The sequence below is a fragment of the Myotis davidii genome, unplaced genomic scaffold (assembly GCF_000327345.1).
Source record: "Myotis davidii unplaced genomic scaffold, ASM32734v1 scaffold214, whole genome shotgun sequence".
NCBI classification, from domain to species: Eukaryota; Metazoa; Chordata; class Mammalia; order Chiroptera; family Vespertilionidae; genus Myotis; species Myotis davidii.
Window position 1 is genome coordinate 756,299 of NW_006285782.1, and position 18,480 is coordinate 774,778.

The following is an 18,480-nucleotide window of genomic DNA, read 5'->3' on the forward strand; positions in this document are numbered from 1 at the left end:
CACTTTCATTATGGCCTTCACTTTTATGACTAGCAAGATGACAAAGGAATGTAATTCTGAAAGCTTTATTACCGTTTTAAGGATGCCTCAAGCACTGAGAAAGATAATAGCCAATGGATGGTGTCCATAGGATTTTTTCCTCCTCCCTTGACAGCCCCTGACAGGCTGATTGTGTATTTGTAACTGCTCTCCCTGAAGCAGGGGGAAAATGCCTGTGAGGCCAGGGGGATGAGGGCATCTTCCCTGCAAGGATCTCTATTGTCATCATGATGGCAATAATAGTTACTGTGATTTTTCTTCTGCTTTTCTATGGAGTGTTTACTTTGTGGAGCTGAAGGCTATGGGATTTGGGCTGCATAAAATCACACTAACATAAAATCATGCTTTGTAATCTTCCCAGAGTATTTTATGAAACTGCAAAGAGAGCCTGTGGGGAGCTGCTATAGGGTTAAAACTCGGACTGACCTGTTGGCAAAGTCACAAACAAGTCCCAGCTTAGAGGGCATAGTCCTCTTAAGCATAATTAGGCTTGACCTTATGAAGCTCCCTAGATCTTACTTGGGAAGCTAATGGGCTGAGGGAAGTGCAACAAGAACAAAAACAAGTGAAACTCACAAGAACAGTGTAACTTTGGTAACCACTACCTTGTTTACCTCTGACTATAAAAATAAAGGCTCAGCTTGCCTCGGGATCTTTTCTCTGGCCTCAGCCAGGCACAGGGAAGATCCACAGAGGCTAAAGAGAGCTAGAGAGTTCTGAACCTGTCTCCGTGTAAAACATTCTTCGCTGACTCCGTCCACACCTTTGGGAACCCCTGTACCCCCGGGGCTGGACCCCGGCAAGAACCTATGCAAAACGACAAAAATAATTACCAATGCAGTCACTTGACTAACTATTATTTACGGAGGCCAATAGCTTTCAGAAGCTTTCAGATAGTGTCAACTTGACAGTCTCCACCCCACTGACTAGACTTTAAAACATCTAATTGCTGATTGCAAAACAACCCTTCTTCTTACTACTTTTCCCTCCTAGCTGCTATATTATCATTATTCTTCCTTTCAAAACCCAGAAACTTTAAACTTATATTAAAGCTTCATATCTTCTTTCTTACCAAGACCCTATCTCCACTTCAATTAGTATCCATGAAGTCTCTAGAGTCACCTCTCTGGATTGGATTGTTCGACCACTGTTATTTTTCTCCCCAAGGACATGGCTTATCGTGTCCGAGAAAAAATGAATTTAATTGCAAATCAGCTTCAGTTGTTGTCAGCTAGTTTCTCTTTATTATCCCCAATTAAACCATAAGGTTGGAAGCCACGCCTTTTATTTCATTTATGCAGACCCCATCGCCTAACACCATGCTCGGCATAGTGTAAAATTTCAGCATTATTAGCCCTTCGACAGAGGGTGTTAGAGAAACATCTAACATTTCCAAAGTTCGACTCTGCGAAAAGAGCCTTCGTGGATGAAACAGGATGGGGCTCACAGGTGATCTTACGGTGGGATGAAAAATCTTTAAGAGGGGCTTCCAGGTCCAGAGAAAACAGTTGGACACAAAGAAAAGGGGTGTGTGAAAAAGAGTTGACAACGAGAAAGACAAACAAAAAGAAACAAAGCCAGAGACTGAATGCACTAAAGGGAGGGGGGGCAGAGGGGGAGAAAGAAGAGAAGAAGCAGACCACCGGGCAGACCAAAAGAAAAGCGCATGCCACCTGCGGCGCTGACTAAACGCTGGGACTCTGGATGGGGGAAGACTACAGCCCCCAGAATCCCTTGCGGTGCCCCTACCCCAGTGTCAGTCTCTTAGGCAACCCAGGTAAACAAGATGGCGACCTCCGGGGGACATCCCCAGAGAAGGAAAGCTACCTCTCTCCCGGAAGGCTCCAGCGGTTCTAGAGGTGGAGCCCAGCCGGCAGTGTTTCGCCCAGAAAAAAAACGCTGGTCTTCATTTCCCATGGCGCAGAGGCTGGTGAATTCTTACAAAGCCTCCTCCTCCTCCTTCCTGCTCCAGCACATCATTCACCGCTATCCGGAGTCGGACCCAGACCTGGAGGAATCCGAGGCCGAGGGCGAGGGCGTGGGCGTGAACGAGGAGCGAATGGATTCCGAGGCGTCCTCAGAGTCTGAGCTGCTGAATTTGGAGGTGTGCCTTCCCCCCCACCGCTCACCACCTCTCTCCTTCCTCCAGCCGTGGGACCTGCTGCTTCTGCGGCAGCTCCCCACGCGCCCCTCGTTAGTCCTGACCACTTCGAGGCTTCCCCTGTCTTCTTCCCGTTTCAGTTACCCGGTTTTCTCACCCACTCCTTATGGAAATATTTCCCAGTTTCTCCTTTAGTTTCATTGGCACACTTGGTTTCTTTAAGAGTCAAGTTATGCAGCGTCGTTATGAAAAATTGCTATTTATATGGGACTTTAGGCTTCAACTCTGTTAAAATTATACCTTGACAAGCTTGTGAATAGGTAGAGTTCGTCCTTGACATCCCCTGCACAAGGCCTTTCCCCGGGAATTTGAAGCACTCCAATGCTCTCCCCCACTTCTAGTCCCTTCGTCGTCTTTGCCCTACTAGGGATTTATTTATTTACTTACTTTTTTGAAATAATTTGAGAAGTGCTTCCTCAAACACTACGTGACTTACAAGTTTAATATATTACTTCGCCAGGTGTATCTGACACATTATCAAGCAACACACACACACACAGCTCACTTTGGGAGTGTTTTAGGATGTAGAGATGGTTCCCAACATTCCCATTGACATTGCCTGGGGTGGTGGCTTTGCCTTGTACATTATACAAATTCACATGAATAGATACCTATTCTAAACACCGCTCAAAGCCACTCCTTTCTTACACTTACCATCCTGCTTCCTTCTTAGCCCATTACTTGTCTTCTGTCCCTTTCTACTTCTCATCACATCACCTCCTTCTCTTGGCTTCTAATATGTTATTTGTTTTCTTAAAAAAATACAAATTGACTGGAATTCTTTTCAATGAACTGTTATGTTCTCCTCTTTGTCCTGCTGCCAGGAAAATCAAATCAATATTTTTCTTACTTTCAATCGTTTTTCTTGAGGTAGGTTTTTCTCTCCTCTTTTCCTTTGTAGTATAAATTGCCTCAAATTCTTTTCAGAAGTAGGGTAGATACTGGTATGATGCAGAGAAATAGAATGATTCCAATGTCCCCATTCTGTGATATTCTGTCTTCCCCTCTTCGCACCTTTCCCGTCACCTTTCCTCCTTGAAGCCAAACATGCTTCTCTTTGCATGCCCGTTCTGTTTCCCAAACTCTTTTCCTCATTAGTCGTATCTCTTCTTATTTTCCCCTCAGTAACTTGCATTGTCTTCTGTTACTCTGATGCTACCACTAACCACTTACACTTCACCCCACTTGGGTTCCCTTCCTTTGTAATGTCCTTTTGGTCACTCTCAACATTTGGCTCATTTTTTTCCACCTCCATTTTGTCTTTCCTGTTCTTCTACCTCCTTTTACAGGGGCTAGTTACACATTAGTTTTGCTTAAAATAGATTATAGGAAATTATGCCTTATTTGTTCATCTTTTTATTTACTTTGCAACCTTTAACAGTGACTATTGCAAAATGGTTACAGTGTTTTTACAATTTTGAGATGTTTGTATGGTTTCCACCAGCTTTCACCCCAGAGGAATTCACAAATGAGCCACCAGTTCACTTTATTATCCTAATTAACACATGCTCTTAAGCTCTGAGGCTCATTAGTACCATTGTTAATCCGTCTTCAGTATGCCATTAACAAACCAGAGAAGGGGATGACTTGAACTAGTTATTCCTTTTTGGCTTATTGGATGTATGTGGGAAAAGTTTATTAATCCATTCGCATTCTAAATATTAATATTTACTTTGTGTTTTCACATTATATGTTAGCATTTTATAGTATCTCATAAGTTTTAATATACTGAACTGTCAAGCTTAAAAGGACTTATTTGAACTTTTATGTTTAGTGATTTATCTTCCATGTCTTAGCCTAGTTAAGATTTGTAATGCCACGGTGGTCACAATGATTACTGAGTGCCTGTAGTGCAATTAGCTTCAAACCCCTGAAGCCCTCATGGACTTGACAGAGATGGTGCAGACCAGCTGTTCAGAATACTGTCGTCGGTTCCTGTGAAGCCTTTTGTTAGCTGTGAGATTTTGAGCAAGTTACTTTACCTCTCTCTCTCTCATCTGGAATATGTGAATTATAATAAAACCTACTTCAAAGGAGAATTGGGAGAATTAAATGAGATTCCACATGTAAAATACTTAGTATCCTATATTACTTACACTGTTACTAATACAGATAATAACTTGCATGTTTTTGTGTGCTAACTACAGCCCATTATGTGATTTAATTAATGTAGACTTCATTGAACAAACATTAATGGAGTGATTGCTATGTAGGAAGCGCTCTTTGACTATAAGGGGCAAAAGAAGAGTCTGGGCCCATTATATGTGTCTGATGCATGAAAACCACTCTTTTCCAGTGACTACTGTAGGTAACAATGCCTACTCCTGGATTGTTATGAACCTCAAATTTAATGAGAAATTATGTTGAAGTCCTTAATATAGTGTCTGATACAGAGTAGGCTCTCAAAAATTTTAGATGTAATACTAATAGCAACAGTAATGATAGAAGATGGTGAGAACATGATTGAGGACATACAGGGTCCCTCTCAAAGTGAGATAAGAACGTGAGTAAATCATACCTATGCATTATGTGAAGCATTATGTACTCTGCTGTGTACAGATGACAGCTGGGTTGTGGGGATCATGGAAGACTTTAAGGAAAGTAGACCCTTGTCTGGGTGGAGAGGTGGTGTGTGGGCAGGCGGATGGCAGCTTTTCCTATTGATGGATGGTAGGTGAGAGCAGAACAGGCGGCTGGGGTGCTGGCCAGGTTGTGGAGAGCTCTGATCGCGGAGTGGGATTCGTTTAGAAGCAGGGAGGTCGGTGAGAAGACTCCAGTAATATCTATGGAGGAGAGACCAGAGGCTGCATTCAGGCAGTGGAAGTGGAAATGGAAAGGAAGGTAAAGATGAAAACGTGTAACGTTTTTGAGATGGGAAAGTTACTGATTGAACATAATAAGCCTAGGATGCCTGCTAGGTCTACGGCATGGTCTGGGATGGGGGTGGGGATCTTAAGGCCATTAACCACAGACTCGGAGTAGAAGACCAGGAATCATCTGCATTGGAGTCTGTGTGATCAGCCAGGAAGGAAGAGGAGAGGACGGCCAAGCATAGAGCCCTGGGGTACAGGTATTTAAGTAGCCGGCAGATGAGGAGGGTTTAGGGAAGGAAACTGGAAAGAAGAGCTGTGTGTGCCCGGCCAGTGAGGCTCAGTGGTTGAGCATCCGCCCATGAACCAGGAGGTCAGGGTTGTGGGCTTGATCCCCAGTAGGGGGCATGCAGGAGGCAGCTGATCAATGATTCTTTCTCATCATTGATGTTTCTTTCTCTCTCTCTCCCCCAAGGCAAGGAAGAGAATTGAGGAACGGGAACATTGTTGCTGCCATTATGTTAAGTGGGAAGAGGCCTAAAAAGTGCTTCTTAGCTGTGCCTCCCTGAGGCCCATGTGCTTTTGTGATGTGGTGAAGGCGGAGCCTAACCGTAAGGAGCTGAAGAGCGAATTGGAGGGAGGAAGAGGAGCTGAAGGATAAAAATGTAGCTCCCGATAGCAGACCATAAGCAGGACTGAAGGGAGCCCTCTTAGGACAGAAGAGACTCACAACTTGGATAGCTGGAGAGGGACAGTGGAGAGTGACTGGGTGAAATCGCAGGCAAAAGAGGGCAAAGTGGATGGTCCCCAGGCCAAGTCCCTGAGGAAACAGAGTGGGACCCTGAATGTGGAGAAGGAGCAGGCTTACCTGAGACCCAAGCGAGCAGCATTAGGGCAGGTGCAGGACATTGAGGGGGCTCTTGTCTGGTTGTTTCTACTTTGCCGAAGGAGTGGCGGCACTGGACAGCTTGAGGAGAGGGTGGACTCTGCACAGTCAAGGTGGGGAGCTGAAAGGCAGCTGATACAGAGTGGGAGACGCTAACAGCCCTGAGGCCCAGCCACAAGTTGGCTGTAGAGCGGCACCAGAGTGCATGGTGGTGGGGCCTTTCCCAGCCCTCTCAGCAGCTCAAGGGGAGAGTGGGGTCATTAATGCTTCAACCTCCGTTTGTACCAGGCACTGAACTGCCCCCTCCCCACCTTATGCTTCAGCTGTGGAACTCTCTGTAGTTTCCCCAATGGGCCGTGCACGCCCTTGCCATAGACATGTCCATGCTTCCCTTTCTGCCTACACTATCCTTGGCCCTCTTTTCTGCCCCTTCTTCCCCTTTTCCAGAACAACTCACAACTTTGGGTCTCAACTTAATTGCTCTCTCCCCAAGGAAGCCTTTGCTACTCTCCTGCTCCCCACTAGACCTGACAAAAAGAGGCGCCGTTTACCTCTAGTGTCATATTTATCCAAGTCCTGAAATTGCTGTGTCCTTGTCCGGCATGTGATGAGCATGACACAATCCCTGCACAGTGCTCAATTGTGAACTTGCTCCAGGTGTGGGTATGTATGTGGCAATTGCAAGCAGGGGGCCAGGAGTCAGAGTTGGGAGTACAGACATTGAAACTGCTCATGGGAGACCCAGTAGGGAGAGAAGCACAGTCGGGAGGGGCAGGTGGACCCTGAGAAGGGAAGGACGAACGGACTGGAGATCCTGTTGTGAACCAAGAACCAGTCCAGTGGGTGCTGGAAAGGTTGAAGGTAGGCACCTGTAGGATCAGGGAGTAATGGAATACCGGGTTTGAGGTCTCTAGGGTGGAGCAGTTTAGGCTGGTGACCAGGCCCCGGCATGGCCCTGGGAGTGAGTGCCTGAAGTTGGGAAGAGATCAATTTTAAGGTGTCTGAAGTTGAGAAAGCAAAGAAATGTGTGTGTGTGCATGTGCTCAGAGTCCAAGGCGTGTTGAATGGCCCTCCTTGGGGACTCTGATGCCGCCCAAGAGAGAGACGGGGCATAAAAGGACTGAAAGTGACCAAAGACCAGAAGGCAAAGGCGTGCCCCTGACCAATGGCAGGAGCCTCACAGGAGGTGTGAGGGCGTTGCTGGGGCGTCTTGCCTGGCGGACCTGGGACAATGCTGACAGTATGGCGGGTCTCCGTATCAGTGGCTACAGACATTCACCTGCTGTAAGGAGGAGTTACAACATCTCTCTTAGCCAGGAAGTGGAGGGGCTGGGTCAGGTAAACTTCAGAGGTTTACGTGGAAAGTTTTGGAAGGAAGGTAACACGCCCACCTTGATCCCTTCCCAGGCCTTTTATAAGAAATTGGAACTTTATTTGGAAAAATAAATGCCTTTCCCCTCTGTGCACAGGCTGATTGGCATGGATGAAGGAAACATTCCGATGTGGGATTTCTGACTGCATCGATTAGTAGTAACAACTGTCATTTATTGGAAACACTTGCTATATTCTAGCCATTGTGTTAAGAGATTTAGGTAGACTATTTTTTCATTCTCCCCAAAACATTAAGAGAAAGTAATAATGTTTCTTATTTATAGATGAAGACTGTGAGGCTGAGAGAAAACCTTTATCTGCCTAAAGTCATATATCCACAATGGCAGATCCAGGGTTTAACCAAGCCTGCCCAGCCCTGGAGCCTGTGGGCTATCTCTGTGTGAGCGATACTTGCTTCCCTGGGTTAGTGCAAATTTGGGAGGAAGAAAATCCTTACAGTAGCACCAGCCGACGTACTTAATGTCCTCAGTACCAGGATTAACGTGGAAAACCTGGAAAGACATTTTGCCGTCACAGTCTGTATGCCAGTTATGCTTAGTTATTTGGTTCTGACTGATGTGATTTCTGTATGTTGTGTCCTCGTGCTGATGCTAGTGATAATGTGCAGGTCATTACAGAGTTGAAGGCTGCACTAACCACCTGTTATCTCTTCTTTCTGTCACTACTGAGGAAAGAGCATGTTGGGCCACCACTGGCCCCTGGATGTCTACAGACCCCTTTTTGGAAATGATTACTACCCTTTTAATAAATCTGGCAAACTGTATGAATCCAGGAAAATTAGCCAATAGGAAGCTGACAGAATACCTGTTTTCTCCAGCAAGAATACCAGATTTAGCAAAGTCATGGCCTTAATTTGATGTAACCGGCCTTCCAGGTGTACCAGTGAGAATGGCCCTGGGGTTGGAAAGATGTGGGTTCGTGTTTTGTCTCTGTCACAAACTAGCTATGCAGTTTTGGGCAAATTAACCTCCGTAAGCCTTCTTCATCTGTGAAATGGAGCTAAGAGTACCTGCCTGGGGGTGCAAGAGGATTAAATGAGTTGATCCATCGAGAGCTCTTGGCACGGTCCGGTGCTCCATCAATGTAACTGTCACCACTAATATTGGTGTGCCTGTGGTGCTCATTCCACTGGGCGTACCTAATGCCAGTGACCACCTGAAAATTAAGCAGCCGTGAAAACAATGACTTGATAGATATTGGTGTAAACAACTGTAATCTGTGTCTTCCACACAGAATTTTTATTTTTTGGGGGGGGGATACTGGTAAATCTTGGAGTGCTCGGCTCCTAGATATGTCACATACTGAATAAGTGCCAGATTAGACGAATGGCTTGTTTCTTTGTAATGGAAGTCCTCTTTGTCCACCTCGCCCGATATTTTTTTTTTTTTTTTTTTTTTTTTTTGCAGGGTGAGTTTGATGGGGTCCTGAGAGAGGAGGCAGTGGCTGAGGCACTCTACCAGTTGGGGCGCTCCGGTTCCGGAACTGAGCAGGTCTTCCTCAACCTATCTTTATCGGTGAGTGTGACAACATCGCCATTGCCTGGCTGCATCTTGACACCGGTTGGACCAGCGGTTCTCAACCTGTGGGTCGAGACCCCTTTGGGGGTCAAAATGACCCTTTCACAGGGGTCGCCTAAGACCATCGGAAAACACATATATAATTACATATTGTTTTTGTGATTAATTACTATGCTTTAATATGTTCAATTTGTAACAATGAAAATACATCCTGCATATCAGATATTTACATGACGATTCATAACAGTAGCAAGATTATAGTTATGAAGTAGCAGCAAAAATAATGTTATGGTTGGGGGTCACCACAACATGAGGAACTGTATTGAAGAGTCGCAGCATTAGGAAGGTTGAGAACCACTGGGTTGGACTATTTCCATTTTTTCCCCGATACCCATAGCTTTTGTGGTGGCCCCACGTCTCAGTCGCATTTGGTGGAGATTGGTGATAAAAGTTATTTATGTAAATGTTAGACATCAAAGAATCCTGGCCAGTTCCACAATCAGCTTCTCAAATTCCTTTGTTTCATTCCCTTTGGAGCCTATGTCTTTCAGCTTAAGTAGTCTATTTCATAGCAATCAATGCCTTCTTTCCAGAAGGTTGAATTTGATTCTATAAAACTAATCAAAAACTCTTTAAGAATTTTCTCTCTGATCAGGACTATAATTTATATCTGAATCCATGGGAACAAAGGGTTTTGGTATTGACTTTCCCCCCTGGTATGTTAAGAAATAAGTAGCTGTGAGCAGTCTCTCACTTTCCTAAAGATACCTATTATTAATGAACAAGTGTATTGTTATTCGTCAATTTTCAAGATTTCAATGCTAGTCACAGTGCAGCACAGAATCTGGGCTGGGTTTTCTCAGATGAGCAGAATCCGTGGAGGACTCCAGTTTCTTTCCCTTGTTTTTCTACAGTCCTAGGCAAACAGTACATCTTTGTACTTCCTTGTATTGTAAAGCATTAGTATTCCTTGAGTAGATGCAGATACGTAGTTGAAAACGCACACTGAAATTTTGCTATGGCACCAAAATTTGGCCCAAGTGTATAAATTCATCGTAATGCTGTTCTGTCTTGGTTTTGAAGTAGTAAACTGAGAAACGATAAGTTCTTTTCACCCACGCTGGCTCCATGGCATGTCCTGTGAGAACAGCATATGAAGGCTCTCATCTTTTCCTGTTTTCACTTTATACCATTTAATGGTGACTCAGCTGGCCGGGCAATCACATACAGGGGGCACCCTGTGTGAACTGCACTGTGTAGGCACTGGGATGGTGAATGATTCCAGCAGCCAATACATCCCACACAAGTCCCTTGCGATCAATATTCCACTTAGGTACGCAGCGCTATGCCTTAAATCGATCTACCAAAAAAAGCAATTCTTTAAATCTTATTTCAGCCAGATGGACTGAGGCTTAACTTGCTTTGCCACTGACCTCCTCACATGTGAGATATTATGTGTTGAATTACTTTGCCTTCATAACCTGTCTTTACTGAATACATTGTCTTAGGGTTGCCTGGTTTAGTGATTCCCGCCCCCCCTTCCCCCAATATCTTACCAGTAGGTATGTTACACATTATTTTTTACTTTCTGTTATTACTTGTGTATGTAGGTTCTCTTCTACCAGAGCCATACTTAAGGACACAATATGGCTCTGTTTCATTGTTGTATTTCTCATCATGGCGAGCACAATGCCTTCTACACAGTAGGGTTTCAGTAGGTAGTTATTGCTTACCGTTCTAGTGGCCTCTATTGAACACCATTATTATTGTAGTTGAGAACTTGCGTATGATGACACATCAGTGGTTGGCTTTTTCTGACTCCAACGTCACAACACAAACCAGCGACATGAGTCTCTGTTCCAAGGGGCCGAACACCCCTCCGGCCCCTGTCAGTTCACTAGAGGCGGGATGTCATGGAGGGAATGCCAGTGAAGGACTCAGGAGACTTGGATCTGCTTCTCCCCCACCAACTTGCTATGCGATTTGAGGCTATTTACACTCCTCTCTGTCCCTCACATTCCTCATCTCTAAATTGGGAGCCCTCTGCCCTGGGGATCCCACAGGTTTGTCTGATCAGAGGAGGTTGCTGAGGGAGAGTAGAAAAGGATCCCTGTGAGAACGTGGGTGTTGTGGTTAATGATCTCCTGGTTGGGTGTAAACTCTCTTTAATGTGCCATTTAAATTCCAGGCATCCGCTTTTTCTTCAGCCAGATCAAGGCTGTGGCTTTATTATTCGTACATGTTTCTTACTATAAAACTCTGCTCAAAAGGCCTTCGTGGCACTGCCTTAATTTGCCTTTTCGTGTTGTATTTGTTCTTGCTAACACTAGTTTTCTACGCTATTATTTTCTTCAGAGGAATGCGTTTTTCACTGGGGCTTGGGAGCCTATTAGCAGGAGGCTTCAGATTTCCCCCCTCTCACTTCTACTCTTTTATGAAAGGAACTCCGGATTTCTTTCGACAACTATTTCTAGACGTTGCGAGAAGGCTGAGTACTAACTGTGAAAGCAACTAAAGTCCTTTACCTTTTATTTTCTCAGGGCTCTGACTTGATTGACATCAGCATCCTCTGCGGATATGTCCACCTACAGAAGCTGGATCTCTCAGTAAATAAAATTGGAGGTATGTCATCGTCATTAGGGTCACTGAATCATTTCAGAAGTTCAGCTTTGCAGTAGGTGATACAGTTTAATGCTGCAAAACTTGATACAAATGCTACTGTGGGTCAGTGTTCACATCGACCCAAGGCTCTCCATGGAAAAAGGCACCAGAGGCCGATGACTGCGGGAATGTGCTGTGGGTGAGGGTCTCGGATGGAAGGTTTGCTTTTTCCTTTTAAGAGAGGGATGATTCTCTAACACTTCCTGAATGTCCCACGATTCCCTTTTCCTTCTCTCTTTTAGCTTATTCAGTGTAGATGAATTCGCTTTTATTTTTTTTCTTTAATGGATTCTTTCCTTTATTTTGTGCTCGCAGCAACAACATTTTAGTACTGGCCATCTACTTCTGTTCTTATTTGAGCACAGAGATTCTCAAATTAATTTTTTCCTCTATTTTTGCTGTCTCTATATTTAGTTGATTCTTAAACTCTCAACTTCTACATTAGATCTATATGACCTATTTGTTGTGACGCCTTATTCACATTTCATGAAATTAGTTACATTTCCTTGAAAGCTTGATCCTTGTTTCTAATTGTCTGGTCTTATTTGAAGCTACAATTTCTTTTCCTCAGACTTCGAAGGAAGGAAGCAAATCCTCATTTCTGCCCTGCTTTCTTTTTTTAAAAAAAATATATTTTATTGATTTTTTACAGAGAGGAAGGACAGAGAGTTAGAAACATCGATGAGAGAGAAACATCGATCAGCTGCCTCCTGCACACCTCCTACTTTGGGATGTGCGCCACAACCAAGGTACATGCCCTCGACCCGAATCGAATCTGGGACCCTTCAATCCGCAGGCCGACGCTCTATCCACTGAGCCAAACCGGCTAGGGCTACCCTGCTTTCTTCACTGATAATCATTCTACTCTCTTTAGTTTGTCTTTCTGTCACAATTAAATGTTGCTGATTAGGTCTTCTCTGGCTCATTTTAAGTAGTGGTTTGTTTGTTTTTTAACCTTATATGACTGCAATAATTAAAATCCACTTTTATTTCAATGGCTAAGAAATATTCTAGCATATTTTTTCTTAAAATGCTACTGTTTTGAAAGACAACCCCCACCCCCAGTTTTATAAAACTTTATTATGAAAAAGTACAAACATGAACAAGTAGAGGGACCATTGTCATGAATAATCAGGTTCAACAATTTCCAGCCATGGCCTATCTTTTTTTTAAGTATATGGTACTTTATATATTGATTTTAGAGAGAAGAAGGCAAAGGAAAAGAGAGATAGAAACACTGATGAGAGAGAAACATTGATTGGCTGCCTCCTGCACGCCCCCCACAACTGGTGCCCTGACAGGGAATTGAATCGTGACCACTGAGCCACATTGGCTGGGCCTGTGGCCTATCTTGCTTCGTCTATGCCTCCCTGCCCTGCTCCCAGGATTATTTCAAAGCAAATCTCAGATACCATAGCATCAGAAAGACTTTTTTAGTGTTACTGCCAGGTGCTCACCCCGCACCCCACACGGGTTGGTTTCGTTTCCTGGGTAAGGAATTGCAGAGCAGCGGCTTCCAGGTGCTAGAGCTGGGGGAGGGGGAGGAGGCATGGCATCACTTGAGCAAGGAGCCCACACTTGCCAATGAAGCTTTCCTCTGGGGCCAGTCTCCTTTCATCTTTAAGGCCTGTTTTATTTGCTCATCCTGTGTTTGAGAACCTACTATGTGTAAAGTACAGTCGATTTTTCTTTTTGTGAGGACAGTGTTACTGATGAATTGGAGCAGACCAATCTCAGTCTGCATCTGAATCACCTGGGGTGTGAAGGTGGGGCGTGGAGGTGAGGCTGATCAAACACAGGTGGCTGTGCCCCACCCTCAGAGCTTCAGGTTCACATCTGGGGTGGGAACTGAGAATTTGCATTTCTAGTTAGTTCCCTGGTGAAGCCGGTCAGGACCACACTTTGAGAACCAGGGATGTAGACTCGAAGTGCTCCTGCCATCTGGTGGTCGTGGAGGTCACCACACCGAGTAAGGGATTAACTGGCTTGAAGGCGTTAGAAACCCAGCAACCCAGACCATGAACTTCTCTGTCAGTGACTGGAAAGCATTGTCCGTCTGCACAGTATGGAATGTACCTGCCACCTCTTCATCGCCATCCAAGTGGTAGCTGCTGCTGCTGCTTCAAGACAGAACTCAGTGGCACAGCCCTTACTGGCCACAGAAAGGTCAGCTGCAGGAGGCGGAGCGGCTGGTGGAAATGAAGCGTTGAGGCCACTGCTGACGGACACAGAGCTGAGCTCGGAAGGGACAAGCAGGCCAAGCTTGTAAAGCAATGGCAGTTTCCCCTTAGGCGTCTCTCACAGACGCCTTCCTTGATGCGCTCGTTAATTCCCACCAGAGGGTTGATGTTCCGGAGGGTGCCCCTCCCAGAACAATTTCATTTCAACAGACAGGCTAGGAAGGGGGTGGTTTAGGCCAGAGAAATGAAGTAGCAGTTGGTAGAGTGCTTCTGGCCTCAGCGGCTGTGACTGGCCCTGTGATCTAGAATGAGAAGAGAGGAGACGCTATCACTGCCATTTTTAGGTGGAAAAACAAGTTACTGGTAGAGACGGGGCAGCAAGTCCTTATCTCGGGGTTCTTCTGGAGCTGGTTTCTTTCTTTAAAAAACATTTGTATTGATTTCAGAGAGGGAGAGAGAGATAGAAGCATCAATGATGGAGAGAATCATTGATCAGCTGCCTCCTGCACACCCCCTACTGGGGATCGAGCCTGAAATCTGGGCATGTGCCCTGACCGGGAATCGAACTGTGACCTCCTGGTTCATAGGTCAATGCTCAACCACTGAGCCACAACGGCCAAGCTGGAGGTATGCACTTCATTTGAGCCAATCCAGAGTCAAAGTAAAATAATAGCAATCATTTAAATTGCTTCAAATAATGAATTAGATTTAGGATTGAGTCCAAATAAAACAAAGTTCGTAGCACAGAAAGTTCTCTCATTGTGGCATGTCCAGTCTTTCTGAAAGGAACTAATTCAGTTACTTAGGGGCCAATTATCGAGAGGATTATCCAGGCTTTAACTTCTTGTCCTCTCAGAATATTTGCTTGGGATAAAATGCAGAACTCACATACATTTGAGCCAATCCAGAGTCAAAGTAAAATAATAGCAATCATTTAAATTGCTTCAAATAATGAATTAGATTTAGGACTGAGTCCAAATTAAAAAAAAAAAGTGTAGCACAGAAAGTTCTCTCATTGTGGCATGTTCAGTCTTTCTGAAAGGAACTAATTCGGTTAGTTAGGGACCAGTTATCAAGAGGATTATCCAGGCTTTAACTTCTTGTCCTCTCCTCCCTGGCTGGCAGTTCCTGAAGACGTGACTGTTAGAGTGAGCCGGGACCCCCAGGAGGCCTGGTCATTGTTAGGTGGCTGTCCTGGGACAAGTTGGAGAGGGTGTGGGGGGCCCTGGGAGAAGGTCAGTGACTGGCTCAGGGAGAGTGTTCTGTGCGTGTGCACACGTGTGTGTGTGTGTGTGTGTGTTCCTCCCTGGCTGGCAGTTTCTGGAGATGTGACTGTTAGAGTGAGCCGGGACCCCTAGGAGGCCTGTTCATTGTTAGGTGGCTGTCCTGGGACAAGTTGGAGAGGGCGTGGGGGGCCCTGGGAGAAGGTTCAGTGACTGGCTCAGGGAGAGTGTTCTGTGTGTGTGCACACGTGTGTGTGTGTATGTTTCACACATCCTATTCATTTCACTCATCTGGATGTGCTTGTATCTGGTATAATTAAAAAATGTTTTTATGTAATATGTTGTTTTTAACGACTTTGTCCAATTTTTATTTTATTGGCTCACCTTATTGTGTATCTCTTTTTCTCCTCAGATTTGTCTTGTGTGAGCTGTATGCCATATCTTATGTAACATGTTTTTAATGACTTTGTCCAATTTTTGTTTTATTGGCTTACCTTATTGTGCATTTCTTTTTCTCAGATTTGTCTTGTGTGAGCTGTATGCCATATCTTCTAGAACTTAATGCTTCTCAAAATAAACTGACCTCATTCTTCAATTTCAAGCCACCCAAAAATCTCAAGGTAGGCTTGACTCATACACCAATTCCATATGTTAACTTGTTTGCAAAATACACTAATAAGAAAATGTCACTAAAATAGGACATTCAGAGGATAAGAGGGAGGGTAAATAGTGTAAGGATTTGAAGTGAAATAAGAGGGAGAGGCTTTATGCATCATTTATTTTGGAAAAGGGAGATGGTTTGTCAATGCAGCATGTTTATAGGAAGTTGTGCTGAAACCTAGTGTTCACATCAAAGTGCTAGCTTCCTTCTGCTCTCGCTCCCTCATGTAAAGGGAGTGGTTGCATGCTTTTATGACAGCAGAATAGCTTTACTGTGAAAAAGCTGTAAAAATGTCCTGGGGGCTCATATTTCGCCCTCCTTTTGGATCCAGCCAGTAGTTCTATAAGGAAGTGGTTTTTTCAGGCCCAGATCCTCACCTCTGCAGTTGCCTTTGCATGTCTGGGGCAGATTAACGCTCTGAGAGCAGTGGTTGCTAGAGCAGCCTGCGCTGTCGGGCCCTGGGTCTCCACCTTCAGTGTGCCCACAGCTCACCTGGTTCCTGTGGAGATGAGATTCTTCCCTGGAGGTCCAGGGGGCCGGGGTGGCGGGGGCCGGGAGGACACCTGGAAGGGTGATTTCCAACACCTTCCAGGTGATGTTACTGCTGCCGGTCCATGGGCCACATTAGGCAGAGAGGCCGGGGAGTACTGGCTCCCAAACCTTTCTGCACACTGCAGCCGCCTGGGAGTTTTAAACCTCAGTGTGTGGGTCCTGCTGCCAGAGATTCTGATCCAAGTGGCCCCAGGTAATGACGGGACTTTGGGGCTCGAATGTGCTGACAAATTTGGGAGCCAGTGCCTCTGAGCTGGGGACCAGTGTTCCTCTTTTGGACCCAAATATTTAATTTTAAAGTTATTTTTAGGAATGGACATCAACCGCTGCCTTTTATTAGCTCCTGTTTTATTTTGTTTACAAACCAAATGAACCTAGACCCAGAGTATTCTGCCAGCGTTTGCCCAGGTCTGAGATCAAGATCTGACATCCTTCATACCCTTAATTTTCCTTTTGTGGTTTCACATCACGCTATCTTTATCAATAGTGGGGTTTTCTCCCTTTGGAATGACAGTGATGCCAGGGTGACATTGCTCTGTCCAAATAGGCCACACGGGGGGCCTGCCTGTGCTTGGTACGGGGCCACGTCTCCCGGTTATTGGGAGCTGTACTGGCAGAGCTGTTTCCTTGGCCCTCCCTGGCTTGTCCGTGCAGCCCTAAGCCCCGGGGAAGTCAGTCAGGGCAACAGCGTGGCCTCGGCCCTGGGAAGAACTTCCTCGGGGTTTCTCCCATTCACACCCTTACCCACCCTCTCTCAGATTCCACAAATGAACAAAAACAAACCAGAGACCCCACTTTTGGAAGAAGGTCGGGAAAGTTTAAAACAAATGCTGAAAGGGAGAGAGTAGCTGCAGGAGCTGAGGGTTTGGGTCGTGGGATTCTGCTCTGCCCATAGGATGGTGTTTCTAAAGGGGACAGACAGTGATGAAATAGGGATAAGCATGTTTTCAGTGAAGAATTCTAATCCCACATCCAGAAACACATTCTGATTGTGCATTTACTTACTGTGGTGAAGCTGAATGAAAAATAAAGTATGACATATTGTTTCTTTTTCTCCTCAGAAGGTGGATTTTTCCTGCAACCAGATTTCTAAAATGGGTGATTTGTCGGCATACCAGGCTCTCACTAAACTAATTCTGGACAGTATCCTTTGCTAAGTAAAGGGGAAAATTTGGTTAATAGATTCATTGATGAGCATGTGCCTAAGGGCATGAAACAGTACCAGATAAGCAGTTTACTAAATAATGAAGGACTGATCATCACAAAATGTGAAAGATGTTTTATTTACAAAGGATTAAAGCTACAAGTCAAAGCTCGCCAAGAGCATTTTCTACCTGAAAAGTGAAGTTCTGATTAATGGAGGCTTATTTTTAATGCAGGAACCAGATAAGAAGTTCTGTTTTAACTGACTCCTTTTCACATTTACTTAAACTTGCACCCTATTTCATATAAATCCAGTATCTGAAAATCCTGATACGGCCCTCTGGAAAATTAGTGACTCTTTCACAAAAGAATTCCTACTAAGCTTCCTTTAAATAGCAAGCTTCTCTGGTGTATTTTAAATGTGCTCTCATGAAAAAAGAACAACTTTTGATTTGCGACCAAGTTCAGGAACAGGTCTAGTGCATGCACGACTCAGGCTCCACGCAGGTGGAGCGCCTTCACTAAAGCTCATGCTCCAGCCGGAGACGCAGGGGGTCCCTGGGGACCTGTGAGTTTAATGAGCTTGAGCCTCCTCTTCCCACCAGAGGCTGCTGTCCTCTGGGTGACCACAGAGCAGCCCGTCCCTTCTCAGTAAGTGTCTGCCTGCCCCCTGAGGATTCTCAGGGCAGAGTGGAGAGTGAATGGACTGCCCCTGGGCGCCTAGTTCAAGGATGTCAGGATGTCGCAGCGGCTAGAACACATTATGCTTGCGATGAGGCCGAGAGGTGGGGAGAATGGAAGGGATGCTTCCTTGAAGACACATTTTGTAGGATAAACCTTCCTTCACCTTTGATGGCATGCTTGAGCATAGTGCCACGCCCTCTAGCACTTTTGTGCGAAAATGAGCAATGAGTGCACAAAATTTAAGAAATGTAAAAAACGCCAAGGGTTGGGGAACGTAGATCAAAAGGATCTCTTTTTTAGGTTGCTTATGAGTATGAAATTACGCTTTGAGCATAGTGCCACGCCCTCTAGCACTTCTGTGCGAAAATGAGCAATGAGTGGACAAAAATTTAAGAATTGTAAAAAACGCCAGGGGTTGGGGAACATGTAGATCAAAAGGTTCTCTTTTTTAGGTTGCTTATGAGTATGAAATTGGTTCAACCACTTTGGAAAAACAATTTTATACTATCGTGTAAAGTTGAACATCCAAATTCCCTATGACCTAGTATTTTCATTCCTACATATGAAAGGG

General features: G+C 45.0%; 1 protein-coding gene across 1 annotated transcript in view; it reads left to right on the forward strand.

The window, feature by feature from the left end:
* The first annotated feature begins 1,845 nt into the window (after positions 1-1,845).
* LRGUK (leucine-rich repeats and guanylate kinase domain containing) overlaps positions 1,846-18,480 on the forward strand; it is a 104,852-nt gene continuing 88,217 nt past the window's right edge. The window contains exons 1-5 of the mRNA XM_006756705.2: positions 1,846-2,143; positions 8,695-8,802; positions 11,346-11,427; positions 15,389-15,489; positions 17,144-17,225. Of these exons, the coding sequence (XP_006756768.2) occupies positions 1,955-2,143; positions 8,695-8,802; positions 11,346-11,427; positions 15,389-15,489; positions 17,144-17,225 (562 nt within the window). The 5' untranslated portion in view covers positions 1,846-1,954. The remainder of the gene's footprint in view (positions 2,144-8,694; positions 8,803-11,345; positions 11,428-15,388; positions 15,490-17,143; positions 17,226-18,480) is intronic.